This window comes from Bemisia tabaci, chromosome 3 (genome assembly GCF_918797505.1).
Source record: "Bemisia tabaci chromosome 3, PGI_BMITA_v3".
Lineage (NCBI taxonomy): Eukaryota > Metazoa > Arthropoda > Insecta > Hemiptera > Aleyrodidae > Bemisia > Bemisia tabaci.
The window spans coordinates 11,083,499-11,103,328 of record NC_092795.1 but is presented as its reverse complement, the minus strand read 5'-3'; the positions used below and the strand labels follow the sequence as shown (position 1 = coordinate 11,103,328).

The following is a 19,830-nucleotide window of genomic DNA, read 5'->3' as shown; positions in this document are numbered from 1 at the left end:
CTGGTATGACGTCACGAACACGAATGAATAATTTTTTATATGATTTTTTATAGATAAGACAGTTTTAAACTTGACCAATAGGATGTGGTGCAATAAAGCAAGGTTACCTTATCATTCTATTACGTCATTGCTTTCAGCAGTCATTTAATTGGCTAATGTTAAAATACGTCATGACTACTTTCAACTCTGATTGGCCAAGGTACAGCCGGCATGCACTGTGAGTGCGACGCGAAGATTTGCGGCATGTGTTCTCAGAAAGTCAGAATTCCATTCCAACGCTAGCGAGATTTTGATACCGTGAATTACAATCGAGAACGGCGAAGACATGGACAAAATCGAAATGTCACTCGGTAATTTCAACTTTTTTCTTTCCTCTAATCTTATCATCTCTAACTCATGAGATTCACTTCAATGAAGACTTCCAAGCCAACAGAGGGACATGCAGGGTTTGAGTGCATTGCACTATCTCCTTGTCGAAGCCTTTTCTCTTTTTATGCTGTTTGTCATTTACATTAGAGCAGAACGAGTTGAACCTCTCGAAGTGAGTTTCTAGGTAATTATCTTGAAGATGAGCTCGCTGTCACCTCATCAACCTGCAATCAGTGCTGTTCAGAATAGGCCGAACTCTCATGACAGCCCGAACCTGTATAAGTCGCATGGTCTGTGACCAATGCAATCTGAGGCTAGTGTTCCCAGGTGCGCCTATCTTACAAAGGCTGCAAGCTCTCTGGCTAGTCTATGCGAATCCATGCAGATTTGTCACTAGCACCCACAGGTGATAAATTTTGACCCCAGCTGCTCCTCGTTGCTCCTCGGACTGTTGTGAGCTTTCACCTCAAGCAAGTTTGTGCCCCTCTCCGACTCCATCACAATTTATTTTAGCTTCGATCTTAAAATCATGCCTCTGATCTTTTGTTCTAGATGACATAATTAAAGAAGAGAGTATACGGCCTAGATCAAGATCCAGGTCTAGATCAAGATCTAGATCTAGATCAAGATCTCAGTTCCGATCTAGATCTCAGTCCCGATCCAGATCTCAGTCCCGATCCAGATCTCAGTCCCGATCCAGATCTCAGTCCCGATCCAGATCTCAGTCCCGATCCAGGTCTCTGTCCCGAGCGAGATCTGAATACCGATCTAGATCCCACTCCAGGGCTCCATCTAGATCCCGATCAAGGGCAAGATCATGTGCCCCCGATAGCCCAAGTTTTTACGAGCAGTACAGCAGTAATTATCGGTAAGACATCACTCCTCATTATTTATTAATGGCCTAGGTGCACGAAAATGAAGTAGAATACACTTCATACTTTGATGACTAATGAATTTTATGCGGATATTATGAGTACCTAGTTGAAAACTTTGTTTATTAGGAATGTCTGAAATCTTGCCTCTTTCCTGAGGCAGAGAGTTTACTTGTGGCAGTTTTAATGCAGAAACAAGATTATAAATAGGTACAGCATACTGATAGCCAAGGTGTAAAATCATGTATCTCCATTACAATGTTTCTTAATGTGTCAGAAGAACAGACCAACTTTAATGCTTGAAATTAGTACAGAATATTCTTCTAATAAAGGAGAAATGTTCCTGTAAATTTTGAGAAATTGCGTTGTCTAGTTTTCCAAAGAAAAATTATGAGTGGAAACTCAGCAATGCCACTGAGGGAGGTTCGCTGTTTCACACTTTAGCCTTCGATAAAAGTCTGCTTTGAGCCTAGTTATCTGGCTCGGAAGAATGATCAAGAACACTGGTTGATTGAGGTCAGAAAAAATGTAATTTTTCTACCAGACAACAGTGGTCAGTCTTAGCAAATGCTTTGAATAACTGGTTTTCCCTCAAAAACCCAGACTGGTCCTGAAACTCAAGAACTGAACCACTCATTGAGACTATCTCGATTTTATTTTGTAGAGGATGTGAAGAGCCATGGATATCAAAATCATCTCATTCCACCAAAAATTGATGAAGTCAAGGTTGTTTGAAGTAGGGTGCATGCTAACCACTAAAGGTTTTTTTTCCTGTTCTCATTTTAAAAAAAACACACAAATTGATTCTTGAAATTTGTCCTGTGCTTTTGCCCATCAAGATCAACTTGGTAATATTTCCAATGATTCAATAACTTTGATGTGGCCAATTGTTACCAGATCGTGCCAAAAAATCAGCTCTTCTACTCTTCTTTATCTAAAATATCATTTTTTTTTTGCATGACATGGCAACCTCTATTTGACCAGGATTCAGAAATTGTCATTAAATCGATCAGTTGTGCAAAGATCCCATATGCAGGTGCAGTTTCATTAGGCTTACTTATCTTGTATGGTATTTCCTGGTTTGTTTTCTTTTTTCTAGATCAGTGCCATGGTTATTACAACAAAAACTATGTTTATAATGGCAGTTTGAATGTAGGGTGCATGAAAATAGACTATGATTTATTTACACAATTTTACTCTCGCACAACAAAGTGACGGATGCCAGTCATCGCTAGGAATGACACAAATTGTGTTAGGGTTTTCCTCTACAACCAATTATATCCAAGAGATGACCTGGTAATCACTTCTGAGACTTATGATTGGCAATAAATTGTTTTTTCACTGAACACTCTGGGTTCTGTTCAAGCTCCGTTTAGTGTAAACTGCATTTTTTTGCTCTGTGCCAGACTTGATGTCAATGTATGCGACCCTCAATGAAGCATAGCGGAATTATGTTCTTTTTTTAATTACTTGTCTTCTACCTTATTCAAAAAAATTCGTAAAGCAGCACAAAAAACTAAAAAAAAAAAATTCGTGGAATATGTATGGGCAAAAAACAAATCTACGAACAGGAACTTTGTAAATTTAGGTGCTAGTGACTGATTGACACACTTCTGCATCAATACCATGGTTATGTTCCAAGTTGGGCATGGGCAACAAGGAGGCAGCGCTGGTTGTTTCACTCAGATGTTGCCAAATTGGTTTTTTTGGTTCAGAAATAATTAAATTTTTTGGACAGCGTTGAAAGGAAAAAACATTTTTTTCTGATGATAGGTACCACTCCAAAAATTGTAGACAATTTTCATATACGTTTTTATTCCAATTGCAATAACCTGGTTAATTTTTGTTCATACAAGCTGACTTCGGTCTCACTTAATTGCTTTTTACTTTGCCCTCTGCAATTGAATCCAATGAATTTAGCTCCATATGTAGCCTAGTTTTTTTCTAATGTAGCATCAGTCCAAGTGTTTACGGGCCAGCCAGTATTGCTGTTAAAAAATATACAATAAGCACGAATACGTGAAACTCAGTTACACGTATTTGTGCTAAATTTCCATTTTATAATTCACCAGACAGGGTAAAAAATTGCACATGTTTAATTGAATTTTAGTTTAAATTTTGGCTGGTGTATTTTTTTATATTTGTCCTGATTTATGAACGCTGCATTGTTTCAATTGTGACCACAGACGAAGGACGAAATCAATCGATTCACAGCCCAGAGTCATCAGTGGGTTATATACCAGGAAAAATTTGAACAGACCCAAATTTAATGGATCGCAGCCCAAGAGGCTGGATTTCAATGTCACCAAGGGGCACAGACCTATCAGAGACCATCAGGATCCTATCAGATACCAGAATCCATATTTCAGGTATTTTACTAATTTTTCGTTTCTTATCTTCTCGATCTTATCCTTTCTTTTTCTTCAATTTATCAAATTCATCTTGCAGGCATACTCAAGGCTTGCTTTTCAATATACTGAAGACAGCTGCAAACATTTTGCTGATTTTTTCTGCCACATTGCATGCAAGGTAAATGATGGAAATTTATGATCAAATGAAGAGTAATGTCCAACCGCTCATGAGGATTTATTTTTGGTGGAATTTGTCGAAACTTCAGTTATTTACTGAAGATGGATTGTATGTAGCTGAAAATGAAGCTGTGTCTCCCATCAATTGAAGGTATCCCTGCTGAAAAAGAACCTTAAAATTTGATGAGAGGCAGCCATGGTTGCATGGTTTTGATGTTTATTGTACCAAAATTTTACTATCATTGATTTTCTTGAAGTTACTATAATTGTCAAGAATCTGAAACCACAAATTTTTCTGCACTTAGTCGGCTGAAAATATTTTATTGAAGAAGTTCCCAGATTTTCAGAAGCTCGCAGATTTTCTGATAACCTGGGGTTTATTTATTTATTATCATTTTTTCTTTTACTTAAGTGTGAAAAGGATTTGGGAGTAAATGACTTTGGCGTGGAAAAAATATATACAGGGTGTTCGAAAAGTCCCCTCCCCCCCCTCTAACTTTTGACCTAATTGAGGTAGAGATTTGAAACTTGGAGGGTGTTCCTAGATCAAAGGGAGCTACTTTTTGACCCCCCCAAAATTTTTGGGGGGCCCCATTTTGGGGGGGTTACGGACCCTAACTTTTAATTTTCAAATGGGAAGACCCCCTTTGTGATACCTCGTTCGAAAGAGCATAAAAAAAAAAAAATTTTCGCGCAAACCGGAAGTCATTATCTCAAACCGTTTCAAAATGGCGGCCGGTCAAAGTTCCAAATGGCCGAAAATTGGCACCTCTGCTTTTTGCGCATGGATTTGCTTGAAACTCTGTATCTGGGGGTATTTTGGCACGAGAAAAACGAATTTAACGTTAGATTTTCAAAAAAAACCCTAATTTTTCAAAATGGCGACCGGTTTAAGCTCAAAAAGGCCGAAAATTTGACAAACTCGATTTTTTTGCCAATGGATTCACCTGAAATTCGGTATATGGGGGTATTTTGACCCGAGAATAAAGAATTCAACGTTAGATTTTTAAAAAACCCTAATTTTTCAAAATGGCTGCCGATTAAAGTTCAAAATGGTCAACAATTGGCAACCTCGACTTTTTGCCGATAGATTCGCCTCAAACTCGGTGAAATAACGTCGAATTCGTTTGTCTCCCACCCAGTTACCCTCAAACACCGAGTTTGAGGCGAATCTATCGGCAAAAAGTCGAGGTTGCCAATTGTTGACCATTTTGAACTTTAATCGGCAGCCATTTTGAAAAATTAGGGTTTTTTTAAAAATCTAACGTTGAATTCTTTATTCTCGGGTCAAAATACCCCCATATACCGAATTTCAGGTGAATCCATTGGCAAAAAAATCGAGTTTGTCAAATTTTCGGCCTTTTTGAGCCTAAACCGGTCGCCATTTTGAAAAATTAGGGTTTTTTTTAAAATCTAACGTTAAATTCGTTTTTCTCGTGCCATAATACCCCTAGATACCGAGTTTCAAGCAAATACATGCGCAAAAAGCAGAGGTGCCAATTTTCGGCCATTTGGAACTTTGACCGGCCGCCATTTTGAAACGGTTTGAGATAATGACTTCCGGTTTGCGCGAAAAATTTTCTTTTTTTATGCTCTTTCGAACGAGGTATCACAAAGGGGGTCTTCCCATTTGAAAATTAAAAGTTAGGGTCCGTAACCCCCCCAAAATGGGGCCCCCCAAAAATTTGGGGGGTCAAAAAGTAGCTCCCTTTGATCTAGGAACACCCTCCAAGTTTCAAATCTCTACCTCAATTAGGTCAAAAGTTAGAGGGGGGGGAGGGGACTTTTCGAACACCCTGTATCAACATTTTCAAAGTAAAGCTCTTTCTTTGGCTTTGGAGGACTCATTTAAGAAATGTCCAAGTTGCTTCAGAGCTGATTTGAATGCGCTCTGTTCCTGCGCTTCGCCTACAATATTCACAGATGCAAATAGCTTCAGTGATTCCAAACTTAACGATGCTTTCGGTATGTTGGCATGGTGGTAGTTGGTATTTTCAAAAATTTTACTCCCTCTTCACTTTTAATGTTGTAGGTAGTTTATCTTGAAGAGTTCCGAATGTGTGTCTGGATACTATCTGCCAAAATTGATCATTTCTTTCCCCTCTAATTTTGAAATTTAACAGTAAAACAAAGAACATATTTTTTGAAGTTCTCAATCTGCAAAAAGAGAGTGCATCCCTTGTTTAATCGATGGAACTTGTCTCATGACAATCAAATTTCTTGCATGTCGCTTGTTCAAATTTTTTAAAACTTGGACTTTGTTGAGAAGATTGGATATTAGTTATCAGGCAATTTGTACAAATTTAATCCATCATTTTTAGTTCCTGAGATTTGAACTTGGTATATAAACTTGAGGTATGGTGTGTGGGGAACTTTATTTATGCTTACTTTTTGAATGACCCTATTTAGTCTAAAGAAAGATTTGATGCAAGTGGACTTCACTCTTTGTTTTGAAAGCGTTGAAAGCCAGGCATCTTGATATTTTTTTGCGTTGAATTTTCTGTCAAACATTGTGAGCAAATTAAAAATTTCTTGATTCAATTCCTAACTGAAAAATAAGCGTTTTATGTTCTTGAATCCAAACTTTCCAGAGTTCAAAGTCGTTTCAGTCTACTTGACTTACAGTTAGTTTGGACCTTTGAATAACGTCTAACTAACAGTGCTTTATGATCAAATAATTTTTTGGAAGGTCTCCATTTTCTTAAATAGATTATTCAAGTACTCTGTATCAGAGGAAAAAAGAGACATTCATTTTGTTTTTCTTTTAAAGATAGAATTAAAATATATTCATTTTCTGTCTAGTAAGCCATCACAGAAGATGAAAAGCATTAATTTTTTGACGAATAGTTTTGAAGACATTCCATTACTTGCGTGATCATTTTTTGAAGCTTTAATGAGAAATCATATTCCTTCATTGTCACTGAAGTGTTTAGTGTATTTCTCTCAACTCAAAACATTGTTTCAGATCCTCAAGAGAAAGTAGAACTATCCACGGCTCAAGACCTCACACAGCCACAGACTTTCGCAGCAAATACCCTGATAATAGGTAATTTGAGTAGAATTTTCTTCATGAAATGGGTTTTATCAGTAAACAAGTAATTTTAAAGCCAATAGAATATTCGGAACATGTGAACTAATCTCTCTAATACATTAACATATTAAGTTGGATTGGGCCTGTTGCAAACTTTTGCTAAAGCAAAAATAAAAATTATTCCTTACAGGTAATGTCTCAAAAATCACGATGAGGGCATCAGCAAACTCTGAAATTCACTCCTAACTTCACAATCTGCATAAGAAATTTGTATTTTTTTAAGCTTCCCTCTTCAAAAAGGATACTACTGCACAGGTGAACATTTTGTTAGAGGATTAGTTCCATTCAATCCCTGCTCAATATGGCCAATGCTTCCGCGTGCAAGTTAAGGAGAGTACGAGGTCAATCGAGGCGGAGATCTATCAATGCAAGAAAAATGTGATTGTAAATTCGCCGATTGTTATCAGGTGGTTAGAATCATCGTCCTGTCACATGTGTTTTGGCAGATTGGCATCGGCCATGTTGAATATTGCGTAGTATCCTTGTAAGCAGGGGTGGGATGGAATGACTCCTCCAACAAAATGTTCACCTGTGCCACAATATCGTTTTGAGGGGGGAAGCTTGGAAAAACGGAAATTTCTTATGCAAGTTGTGAAGTAAGGAGCGCATTTCAGACTTTACTGATGCGCTCATTGTGATTTTTGAGACATTTTCTATGAGTAACAACTCTTATTTTTTCTCTAGCCAAAGTTTGCAGCAGGCCCATTTTCACACAACAGATGGTAGGGTGGAGCAAAAAATTGAACATCGCGGGGGAAGTTGGTCTCATGAAAAAAAATTTGTTAAATGGGCCCAATATGATGTACAAGAAATTTTGTCGCATAAAATTTATCCCCTCCCACCCTATAGTGGCATTGACAGGGGTGCACATTCTTCTATCCTTCCACAATTTTGCGCGATAAGCTTTTCCTCTTTTTTTTTTTTTTTTTTTGTTCGTTTTGTTTTGTTTTGTTCTTTCCAGTGGGGAATTAGGAACGAGGAGGGTTGTTGACTTGAACTGAACGCAAGTATTAGTGGTAACGCAATAAGAATATCAATGTATTTAGTATTTTAGATACAAGAAGATACAAGAATAGATTAATAGATAGAAGAATTGACAATTGAGATGAGATACAATCAGATTCTACACATCATCTACATCGCCAAGGAAGGGTAAATTACCCTTTTCACTACGCAGGCGATCGATGACCTCCGAATTTTTATAAGGCTTCAGCTTGTCTTTTTGTTTAGTTACTCTAAAAAAATGAGGTGGAGGAACGGGAATGGTACTTTTGCATTTTGTTCCGCACTTTTTATTTAATGCTGCTTTTAAAATGCCATCAGCTGCGTGGACTTTTGGGCCGTTCCATGTTACAAACACTTCCTTGGATAAATTTTCAGATTTTAAGTTTCGATTGTACAGGTGTGAGCCCAACACACTACCAACAGTTTTACAAATGGAAACGAAAACCCTTCCACAGTATTTCGGCCACACATGTGAAACCTCTTCCACAATATTTTGGTCCAAAGTGTAGAAACCCATCCACAATATTTCGGTAAAAATTGTGGAAAGCCTTCCACACTTTGTTAAAAATTGTGGAAAGCTTTCCACAATCATTCGGTAAAAATTGTGGAAACCGGAAACCCTTCCACAATATTTCGGCCACACATGTGAAATAATACAACACTAGAAACAAATGGATCTCTTCCACAATATTTTGGTCCAAATTGTGGAAACCCATCCACAATATTTCGGTAAAAATTGTGGAAACCCTTCCACAATAATTTGGTAAAAATTTGGAAACTGTTCCCGAAGATTTTGGTGAAGATCGTGAAAACCCTTCCACAATGTTTCGGTAAAAAATATGAGATTCAAAGTGAAGAGCGAGAAAAGAAACGAAAAGAAAGAAAGAAAGAAAGAAAAAAAAATTTCCACAAAATTTGGGATGCTTCCACATTTTCACGCGACAATTTATCGCGTGATCGCGCTTCCGAAAATCAGGAAGGCCTTCCACAATTTCACGCGATAATTTATCGCGTGATCTAGAATATTGTGCACCCCTGTTCATTGAAAGCCTAAATTTTCAGTATGAGATATTAGGACCCATTTGACAAATTTTTTTCAATGATAGCCACTTCCCCCCCCCCCCCTCACGAAATTTGATTTTTTTGCTCCACCCTAACTTAAAAGGGTCTCCATAAGTTTCTTAAATTCCTGTGAGACTTGTCAGAAGTAAAGTGTTATACTCATAAAAAGAACTTAAGAAAGACATGTCTTAATAGAATCTTGTTAAGAAATGCAAAGGACGACGGACTGGTCTTATGGGAAAAGTGGGCCCGGTTAAATCGGCTGGCGTTTTGATATGTTGTAGGTCTTAACCTACTGATCAAAAGTGTCAAAGGGTATTTCTCCCTATCTCGAAGTTTTACCCCCCATTTTGGGGGTCAAAGTTGCCGATTCGGCGTATACTTGGCAGTTTTGACACCCAGGTTTATTGGTCGCCTATGAGATTATTTGATGGTTTCTTGAGTCTTTTGTATCCTCTGAATAGGCTAGAGACCATCCGAACTCAAAAACTGACAATTTTGCCTCAAGGGGAAGGGGAGGGGGGTGTGTTCACGCCACCGATTTCTGAGTCGGCGAGCCGCATTAAACCGATTCTTTCGCCATGTTTTGGAGAATTTTTTATGCAAATGATTGCGACTGCATCTTGAAAGGTCGACTAAGATGCAGCTCAGAATATACCCCCGGGCGGGAGGGGGGGGGGGTGCGACCGAACTCGAGCAGCGTGACTGGCTTGCGCGGGTCGGATCAAACCGATGCTTCTATTATGTTTCGGAGAACTTTTTTGCAAATGACTCAGGCTGCTTCTTGAAAGGTCTACTAAGATGCAGCTCAAAATATACCTCCCCGTCCCCCCCGTGGGGAAGGCGACAACTGGGCCGAAAAGCCGACCGAACTCGGGCAGCGAAAGTTGTTTGATTGTTGATCGGTTGATGAGTTGATTGGTTGATGAGATTGAGTTGATCGGTTTGATGCAACTCTCGCGAGTTGCATCAAACCGATGATTTTGTCATGTTTTTGAGTTTTTTTTTTTATCCCAATGAAACAGACTGCATTTCGGAAGGTCGACTGAGATGGAGCACGGAATATGCTGTATGAGATAGGAGGCTTCTCAATCCGCACCCTCCCTCGCAATAGGATCTCTCAGCATAGGTCAGTGTGGCACTGACACTAGTAGAGTGACACTTTTTAACGTGGCTAGGACGATTAAAACTTCATACCATTTAACGCATCATTCAATTTTCAGCATATCCTGATGCATTTCAGAATTTCGACGAGGGGAGGGGTTATTTGCTTTTGAAAAGAAAAAAAATTAAAAAGAAGAAGTACATGACCTTGTTTTTTTCTTAGATTTTCTGATTACGTAAAAAAATCTCAGCGAGCTCGCCTCACGTTCTGCACCGAGAGCTTCCAGGATTTGATCCATTACTTATGGAGCTCCAGTAGACAGAATGAAAAACCCAGAACTCGTCAAATACCGTCAGAACTGATTGCATTGCATATATTGCCTTCTTGCGAATGCTTCGCTTTCTTCCTTGCCTTTCTTGACATTCTACAAAACTGTTTAATGCTCGATAATAATGTGTGATTTCATTTAAAAAATCACCTAGATGATATATTTCTGAAATCAACCGACGCTATATAGTCTCAGCCGTAGGAATCATCTGCACCATTAGCTTTCGCTTATAGAAATATTGGGCTCAGTCGGAAATGCGTGTCAGCTAAAACGACCCTCGGAATTATGTATGAGTGATGGTGGTGGTAAAAAATGCCACTATACTAGTGTCAGTGCCACACTGACCTATGCTGAGAGATCCTATTGCGAGGGAGAGTGCGGATTGAGAAACCTCCTTTCTCATACAGCATATTCCGTGCTCCATCTCAGTCGACACTTCGAAATGCAGTCTGTTTCATTGGGATAGAAAAAAAACTCCAAAACATGACAAAATCATCGGTTTGATGCAACTCGCGAGAGTTGCATCAAACCGATCAACTCAATCTCATCAACCAATCAACTCATCAACCGATCAACAATCAAACAACTTCAACTTTCGGCCCAGTTGTCGCCTTCCCCACGGGGGGACGGGGAGGTATATTTTGAGCTGCATCTTAGTAGACCTTTCAAGAAGCAGCCTGAGTCATTTGCAAAAAAGTTCTCCGAAACATAATAGAAGCATCGGTTTGATCCGACCCGCGCAAGCCAGTCACGCTGCTCGAGTTCGATCGCACCCCCCCCCCTCCCGCCCGGGGGTATATTCTGAGCTGCATCTTAGTCGACCTTTCAAGATGCAGTCGCAATCATTCGCATAAAAAATTCTCCAAAACATGGCGAAAGAATCGGTTTAATGCGGCTCGCCGACTCAGAAATCGGTGGCGTGAACACACCCCCCTCCCCTTCCCCTTGAGGCAAAATTGTCAGTTTTTGAGTTCGGATGGTCTCTAGCCTATTCAGAGGATACAAAAGACTCACTCAAAAGAAACCATCAAATAATCTCATAGGCGACCAATAAACCTGGGTGTCAAAACTGCCAATTATACGCCGAATTGGCAATTTTGACCCCCAAAATGGGGGGTAAAACTTCGAGATAGGGAGAAATGCCCTTTGACACTTTTGATCAGTAGGTTAAGACCTACAACATATCAAAACGCCAGCCGATTTAACCGGGCCCACTTTTCCCATAAGACCGGTCCGTCGTCCTTTCAGATGTAACAGAATCCTGTTAGTGCATATTATATGTTTTATCATTTTTCCTTATGTTTTCTTTTCTAACCTCGTAGGTAGCTGATGTCAGCATTGATTTCATACCAAGTACATAATATCATCACAAACTGTCTCCAATAGAATGAGTTAGTTGCCCCCATCCTCCCCCCTCTTCCCTCTCTCTTCCTGGAAGTATGAAAGTGAACTAAGCTTCTTGGAATTTTTCAGATTTTTAAATGAAAAAGGAACCCCATTTCGAAATTTCCGAAAATTGGATCCGTTTAAAATGATATTTTTGGCGGGCTCTAATGACATAGGGCCAGGCGCGTAAAATAGCGTTTGCTAATTGGCTGAACTCTGCTTAAGGCATTGCCTTGCTACATCAACTTGACTGCTAGCTTATGATTGGTCGGACTTAGATTCGCTTTTTCTCCCCTCAGAACTGATTTTTTGAACTTTTTAAAAAAACCTCTTGGTTTTTCCCTGAATTTTGATGCAAAAAGAATTATAATAATACCCTGCGAGAATTCCTTGTGACTGTTTCATTGCAGAGGCAGAGAAAGTTGCAAATTGCATAGTATTCATTCAGTCTGAATAGTCCCACATTTATCGTAGGAATGCTTCTCATTCTTCAAAACAAATATTCTAGAGTTCCACATTAGTTGATGTTTAATACAATGGTCAAATGCTCAAAACACCGTTTGTGCGGCATGCATGGTTAGGAATATAGTTTCATGCTAGCAGAATTTTTCCAGTAATCCGTTAATAAGAAAAATGTGTTGATCTCTTTGAATCTATTTTTTAAATGATTCCATTTTGCATAGAAGATAAACAAATGGATTAATCCTTTTTAATGTTGTATTTTTTAGGTACTATTCAAACCCGAGGCCGCGCAATCCTGTGCAATTGTGGAATGACGGTCATAGAGCCAATCCTAGAGCACTAAGCCTCAGCAATGTAAGATATGCTTTAAATAATACGTGATTACTGAAATTATTTTTTTCCTCTCATCCATACTTAAAATCTGGAAGGTCTCTCTCAGGTCTTGCTTCGTGTATTAGTACATTGTAGCATCTTTATTGAATCTCATCAATATTTTTATTTTACCTACTTTTTAATCATTGTGATCATATTTGATAATATGGTGCTTCAGAATAATTCTCTCCCAAAGATTCCTGGCATTACTCCGGTATTAAAAGAGATCTAATTGTATATTTGCTTTCAAGAAGTTGATGATAAGGAAGGATTAAAGTATCTCATTTTTGTTTTCAGAACTATTACCGACAAAATTATGGAGGCTATCAACGCAAAGTAAGTTGTCTTTTTAAAGTAGAAAGTGGTATCTTTATCGGGTTCCATTGTTACGGAAATTCATTTACCTTTTTATCCCGATGAGCTAAGTTGATGAGTGATTAGACTATGATCATTTCGGAAATTAATAGTGTTTCAAGAAGACCTGGAGATGGATTAATTTCCGAAATGATCATAGTTTAATCACTCATCAGCTTAGCTCATCGGGATAAAAAGGTAAATAAATTTCCGTAAAGTTGTCTTTTTGTTCGTTATGAAGTGAAATTGTTCTAATTCTCTGTAAAACGCTCAAACTTCTCCAGTCTTGCTTCCAATGGTGCAATGCAGTGTGCATGAGTACATCCAAGTCATGAGGGTTTTAAGCAAGCTGTGGGCAAGAGGCACACACATGCTCTACAATCAAGCCCTGCTGCTTCAAAAGCTTACTAAGGCCAAACAGGCCATGGAACTCATGGGGAATCGGCAGTGCTGATTTACATCTCTAGGCTAGCATGCTGGGCAGCACTATTTGACCGCAAAAAAGCATCCTTAACACTTGTTTGACAGACCGCTTAGCTCATGTCAAATCGGTAAATCAGTGGTGCGGCCCTGCAGCAGCCCTGTGAGCAGATTATAATCATTCCCTCTCTCATTTCTCTGCTGCGCAATCTGTCATGTTAATCGTAATCTGAAACTATGAATTTTCAAAGTCTCTGAATAACTAAGTACCACTTTTATTTTTCATTCACTTGGCTAATAATTTAGATACAGGATGCCATGCCTCCCTTGCTGACAGAGACGCCACTCACTGCCCTAAATGTAATCAAAGTATTTCTTTTTCTGAATTAATGTCAACGTTTTAAGTATATGAATACACATAGAGATTTTTTTTTTTTTTTTTTTTTTTTTTTTTTTTTTTTTTATGTAGGTGTTAAAAACTATACAGATTTGTGTTTTTGCCTTACAGCAGCCCTGGACCTCTTATCACCAAAGAACTGCATATGAAAACCAGAACCATCAACAATTCCAGCCCAATAACAATTCATTTGAACGAGACCTTGTAAGGTAAAGACTTTTTACTACTGTTCACATTTGGAACTGAATGTCTACAAATAGTTTCAGTTTTTGTCATTCTCTCCCTTATGAGTGGAAGATGGTCAGCGATAGCCTCATACAAATTTTGGATCAGAATTCAAAATATTAAGTAGAGATGCAATAATTTTTCATTCATGTTTCTTTTGAAGATCAAGAGATGAAATATTCTGTGACAAAATTGAATAAAATACTCACTTCATAAGTCAATACATTCACCACAGTGAAATTTTGTCAAAATGAACTTCAGTTACATCTAATCTTCCTCAGTCTCCAAAACACCCCCTCGTAACACGAAGTGAAAAACTGCGGTTAATATAAACTGAGTTATTTTTCTTCTTTTCTCTTTCTTTGGCTGAAAGGAAAGTTACTTCAATTAAAAAGAGAAATGTCATAAAAACCCTAATAGTTTTTTATTTTCTACAAAAAAAAAGATCAATTTAAAAAGAGATTTAAATTTAATACTAAGCCTTAACTTGTACTTCACTGAGACAATTTTTACTCCCCTTAAGAGTCACCATAGGTTAGATATGTAGCCTCTGTATTCAAATTTTGCGTCAGTGGCAGTGAAAAAGTTAACGTAGGTAGCCACTGATGACTAGTGTCGTCAATCCTCCAAGACAAATCTTCTTTGTTTGTTCAACAGTAAACTCGAAAAATTCCTTCTGAGATGTCAAAATTTCCTGATTGACTAGTCACAAGCAAAAATAGGAAGGTGGTGAAAAGAGGTTTTGATTAATAGAGGGGCAGTTGAGTGAGGATAAGAATCGTGGAATTTCCTCCTTCAGAATTTGAAGAGCCCTCGTAAATGACAGGCTCTTCATGAGGGAAAGCTAAGAACTTTTTGCGTCACTCAATTACTCATTCAAATTTCTTCCATCCGTGATAATCTCTTTAATATGAATTTTCTGTACTTAACTCTGCTTTCAGCAAGCCTCGCCTAAATAGAAAGCTGCAAGAAAGTATTGCCGAGGAGCAAGATTATTTGTTTGATCCATCGTACTATTATACACCGCAACCGTACATCAAAAGTGAAAGCGAAACTAACTCTGCAGCACTAAATCATACGACAGTTTTCCCTACCCATGAAAGATTCAAGACCTACCTGGAAAGATGGTAGGGGTGAAATCCAACAAATCTATTCAACTGAAACGTCCTAAATTCTGTGGCAAACCTATGTGTGCTTTCGCACGCTTTAAATCGTGTGACCAATTGGGAAATGCATCATCCGCCTCCAATGCTTTCCTTAACGGCAATCCCAGAATACATTTCGTGGATAGTCCATTTTTTGATTGCTCGATCGTTTTTTTGCATTCAACCGGAATCCAAGCACCAGCTTTTATTCTAGGTTACCCTTGTCAGATCCTGCCACATTTCCTCATTTTTTTTTTTTTAATTTTACTCCATGACATTTTGTCTTAGTTCGTTTTTTTTTTTAATTGAAGAATTCTTGATACTATGATTTCATAGTAAAAAGTTTCTCCTCCTAAGTACGTTTTCTTTATTGCTAACTTCAAATTTTTGTGATACTGGTTTCAATAGACACTGTTCGTAGGTGTTCAATCGCTCTTAATGATTTGGAAAATGGGCACATTTACGTATAACAAGTATCTCCTATCACTTTATTTTGCAAATGTACATCCTTGGCATAAATTCATCCTCTTCAATTAATTGGTGCTATTATTCCAAGATTGAATTTTTTGGCATTTAGGCCCCTGATCCTGTGGACAGTGACATCCTCACCAATAGATCATATTCGATAAAGATGGTTTGATGTATTGTTTGGTTCAAAACAATAGAACATAACCTTAAATTAAAATTTTCTGATTACAGTAGGAAAAGCTGAATATGAGAAAATTCCTAATGATTTCACTTTTCATTGTCATTAATTACTCACAAGAATAAAAAATCTCTAACAAGAAAACTGTTCCCTCAGATTACTCAATTAATTTTTGAGGCTATGTTCACATGTTGAACCAGGGTGGCAAAATTTCATGAAAAATAAAATCTTGAAATTTCACGTGAAACATTTCATGAAATTTCAGAAATTTATGAAAGATATTGAAAAATACGAGTTCCTTTTTATGTTTCGAAGGTTTTAAAAATCGTGATTTTCTTCTATTTTTGGGTGTTTGAGTGCGGGTTGCATACTCTGGCCCCTGAAAAATATGAAATATTTCACAGCCTCGTGAAATTTCATGAAATATTTCACTGAAATTTCCAATCTTTCATTTCTTTCTTACGTTTCATGCCACCGTGTGTTGAACCAATGGATATCATTACAATCTCACCTGTATGATGTATCGAATACGATCTATAGTTTTTTCAGGACAAAATTATTTGTCAAGCTGCACTGTCAGCGAAATACTCGAATGAAAATTATATTGAGTTTTCACAGGCATATTTGATGTTCAGAAGTTTTTGTAAGTGACGTAGAATTTAATGTTTTTCAATTTCATCATATAAATTTGGCTTCGAAAATAGGTGAAGATCTCGCATGGGGATGCATAAAACATTTTTAGTGCTGAAACTAAAAATGACACCAACCTCAAAACTATGTGAAACCTCCAAAACTATTACTACCAAGTATTTTGTCTTGATTTTATTGATGACAAGTCTTAAAATTGTTTGCTCTTCTTTCTAGTTCCTTGTATAGTTCAATGTGCCCAATTATCCTTTGAAGAATCTATTTGATTGTTTTTTATCCCATAGATAGAGTAATTTACTTTTTCCGAATGCCCGATGGGACCAATCCTCTGTGTTTTTAGCTAATAGAGCATAAAATGACAGCAGTTTTTTTTATCATCCTTGGAAATTGAATTTTCAATTGAATGTATTTCATTAGGGCTAAAATGAGACTCATTTTGGAAAATTTGATTTTACAACTAATTCATAGGTAACAGAAAACCATCCAAATCTCTGTCTGTTGTAACAACCAAAAATACCCAGGATCAGTCTCAATGAATACTCAGATAAACATATTTACTCTTCTTGTAAGTGAAAGAAAAAAAAAGTAAGGTTGTAAGGTTGTAACTCTTCTTGTAAAGTGGAAAACAAATAGTTCAAATTTTCACTGCAAATGGGCGAATTTTGTCGTTCGGCTGATGAAACTTCGTCATCAGGAAGAGGTGGAGAAGTACTCAGGCATTTATTTTTGACTGCTATATAAAATTTAGCCCTTGATCTCGCCCAGCATGCCCCAGTTTTTTGCAACTTTGATGTTCTGAAAAACTCTTACACTGTCGGAAAAAAGGATTTCATTTTTAGTTTTAGCGCTAAAAATTCATCAGGAATCACCATCTAAGAATCTCGCGTCATATTGCCTGTAGACCTTTGTGTTTGAAAAATAGGAAGAAAAATGAATGGCTTCTGTTAAAAAGTTGGCTCTTCTTGTTGCCGTTTATCACTGAAAACTTTATTGGTGTAACTCGTCTTTGATACGTTCTGAAAATGGTCAGGGGTTTCACCTATTTCTCCAATTTAGAAAAATTGTTGTTTTTTTAATTCTCCTTAACTATTATTATTATTATTCTTTTAGTTCGTTTAAGTTTAAATCTTTCTTTTCTATCAGAAGATGAATTGAATGAATTCATTTATTATATTAAAATTTGTTATAACAAAAAATAAAACAAAAAAATTTGTCATTAACAAATTGTTTTTGTTATAAAAATGATTCTCCTTAACTATTATTATTATTATTATTATTATTTTTTTAGTTCGTTTAAGTTTAAATCTTTCTTTTCTACCAGAAGATGAATTGAATGAATTCATTTATTATATTAAAATTTGTTACACCTTCATTTTGTTCTTTATTTTTGTATGGCTCACAATTTGTATAAATGTCGCAGGCAAATAGTAAAATCAGTCATTTTGTCAAATGCCTGGGCAAATAGTAAAATATTCTAACTTAGATTGAAATTCTGATTCTGTTCCTAATTTCAGACAAAATAATCCATTGCTCCCGCAAGAAAAAATTATTGGTAAAAATTTGCAGTGCACAATAGTATTTTAAACAATTTTTAGCTCCTGAACAGACACTGATCTTGAAATTTTCAGCTTGACATAAAATACAGAATTTTCGGAATTTCAGCATTTAAAAATATGAGAAGCAATTGAAGGGGAAGAGACAAAAAGAGTTTGTAGGTTTGATGAATTATTTTTCCAAAAATGGTTAAAATCGTGAGCTCTTTGCCATAAATTTACAAAATTTTGTAGACCGTCAAAATTTGACTATTTGCCTAGGCATTTGACAAAATGCCTGATTTCACTATTTGCCTGCGACATACATAATGTAAATATGTATGAGGTTGGTTTAAAAAGTTGGCGGAAACATCTCCATTGCAAGTCGACTCTGTGTCAGCAAGTCTACCTGAATCATTGTCATGGATGTATGATATGCAAGCTGTACAAATGATAACATATCTTTCTGTGTAGTCTTCGATCAAAATTGGTTTATTCATAGATTTCACCATTATAAGCCACTAAAAAATAAAATGGGAGCGAATGTTTTTAAACACCGCATCGGTGATCAATTTTCGCAGTTTAGGCATCGTTAAAGTCCGCACAGCCTCTGATTTGCTGCCCACATCACAACTGAATACGTTGCTGATCGCCACTTAAATTCAATTTCTTTGATTTGGATGTACTGACTTCCAAACCCCACTTCCCATACTTGCGTTCCCACTTTGGTTCATTTGCTTTCAGTACCAATTTTTGCTCACTTTCCAGGCATTTGCGTCTCGCCCTCTTGTTTATTGTCTCTGATACTCTCCTGACTACGCCTGAACCGTTAGAACTACTTATAGATTGCGATCTTTTACATTGAGCTACTGTTTGCTACGCTAGACTTGCAACAGAAGACTTTCAAACTTTTATTTTATGTTTTTATTCCTTTTTAATTTTTTCTATTAAAATTATTTAAATTAAATGATTGTAATTGTTTTCTATTATTTATCCTAGTTATTTTTCCATCATTTCATCTGAATAGGAGGATAAGAATTCTCAAGAATAGTGATAAATTTCAACCTTCATTTATTGAAGGCGGCAAATGATCTTCTTTGAAAAAATTTAGATTTAAGGTTGGTTGAGCATAGTTTGCTGCCATGTAATCTTGAAAAATATCAACATCACATTTGAATTTTCAGCCCAGCAATAGCAGTTCTAACTTTTTTGAGCCTCAAGACCCTATGTGCCGCTTTAGCTTCAAACACTTTTTTCTTGAAATTGGAAGAATATTAGTACATACCTACTCATCTTTCTCATTTATCAGAGACTTCAGTTGACTCATATTTAGCAGAATGTTCTCACAAAATTTCAAGTTTCAGTGTTGCTTTTCCTGCCAAAATGGAAGAAGAAAAAAAAGTCAAAGGAAAGTCAGGCATTTTGATTCCGATCAAATCCGTCCAGTTATTCAGATATGAAAACTGACACCAAATGTGGCCTATTGCTGTATAAGAACATAATGCGCAATTCTACTCTCAATTTTTACAAGTACTCTTCTATTTCAAGAGGAAGGCTCTCTTTCGCTGAACACTTCAGTTTTGCATACGTATACATACCGTATGATTATGAAGAGCCCAGTCAATGTAAAAGGTATTTTTTGCGTGGACAGTTTCCTCCCTTTTTTCAGGCCTTCTTAAGGTGAGTTGTCAAGTTCAAGTGACATGGTCGAACTGGCATGCAATATATCGCATTGATTAGGTCAAAAATCTTGGCAGATTCTGAATGTTCAGCAAAAAAAAGACGACAGCCCCTGCGCATGAGCTTAAAGAATCATTTTAAACCCAAAAATTGGCAAAATTCAGAGAAATGAAAGCAGAATAGCGTTTTGAAAAAAACCTAGT

At 37.1% G+C, this 19,830-nt stretch overlaps 1 protein-coding gene across 2 annotated transcripts; it reads left to right on the top strand.

Annotated features, from left to right (window-relative positions):
- The first annotated feature begins 207 nt into the window (after positions 1-207).
- On the top strand, positions 208-17,779 carry LOC109044247 (uncharacterized). 2 transcript variants are annotated; one of them, XM_019061864.2, is made up of 8 exons: positions 208-350; positions 922-1,237; positions 3,428-3,610; positions 6,735-6,815; positions 12,475-12,562; positions 12,878-12,916; positions 13,866-13,960; positions 14,918-17,779. In XM_019061864.2, the coding sequence occupies exons 1-8, from the start codon at positions 326-328 to the stop codon at positions 15,105-15,107; spliced, it is 1,017 nt and encodes a 338-aa protein (XP_018917409.2). In that variant the 5' UTR covers positions 208-325; the 3' UTR covers positions 15,108-17,779. The 2 variants fall into 2 exon arrangements, with proteins under 2 accessions (XP_018917409.2, XP_018917408.2); XM_019061863.2 differs by having other exon boundaries at positions 13,863-13,960.
- Positions 17,780-19,830: the final 2,051 nt, after the last annotated feature.

Bases quoted from the DNA above. Each gene is read 5' to 3' on its own strand.
- LOC109044247 (XM_019061863.2), top strand. From the start codon at position 326: ATGGACAAAATCGAAATGTCACTCG. The intron at 1,238-3,427 runs GTAAGACATCAC...TTGTGACCACAG, and splicing joins CAGTACAGCAGTAATTATCG to ACGAAGGACGAAATCAATCG. The intron at 6,816-12,474 runs GTAATTTGAGTA...TGTATTTTTTAG, and splicing joins AGCAAATACCCTGATAATAG to GTACTATTCAAACCCGAGGC.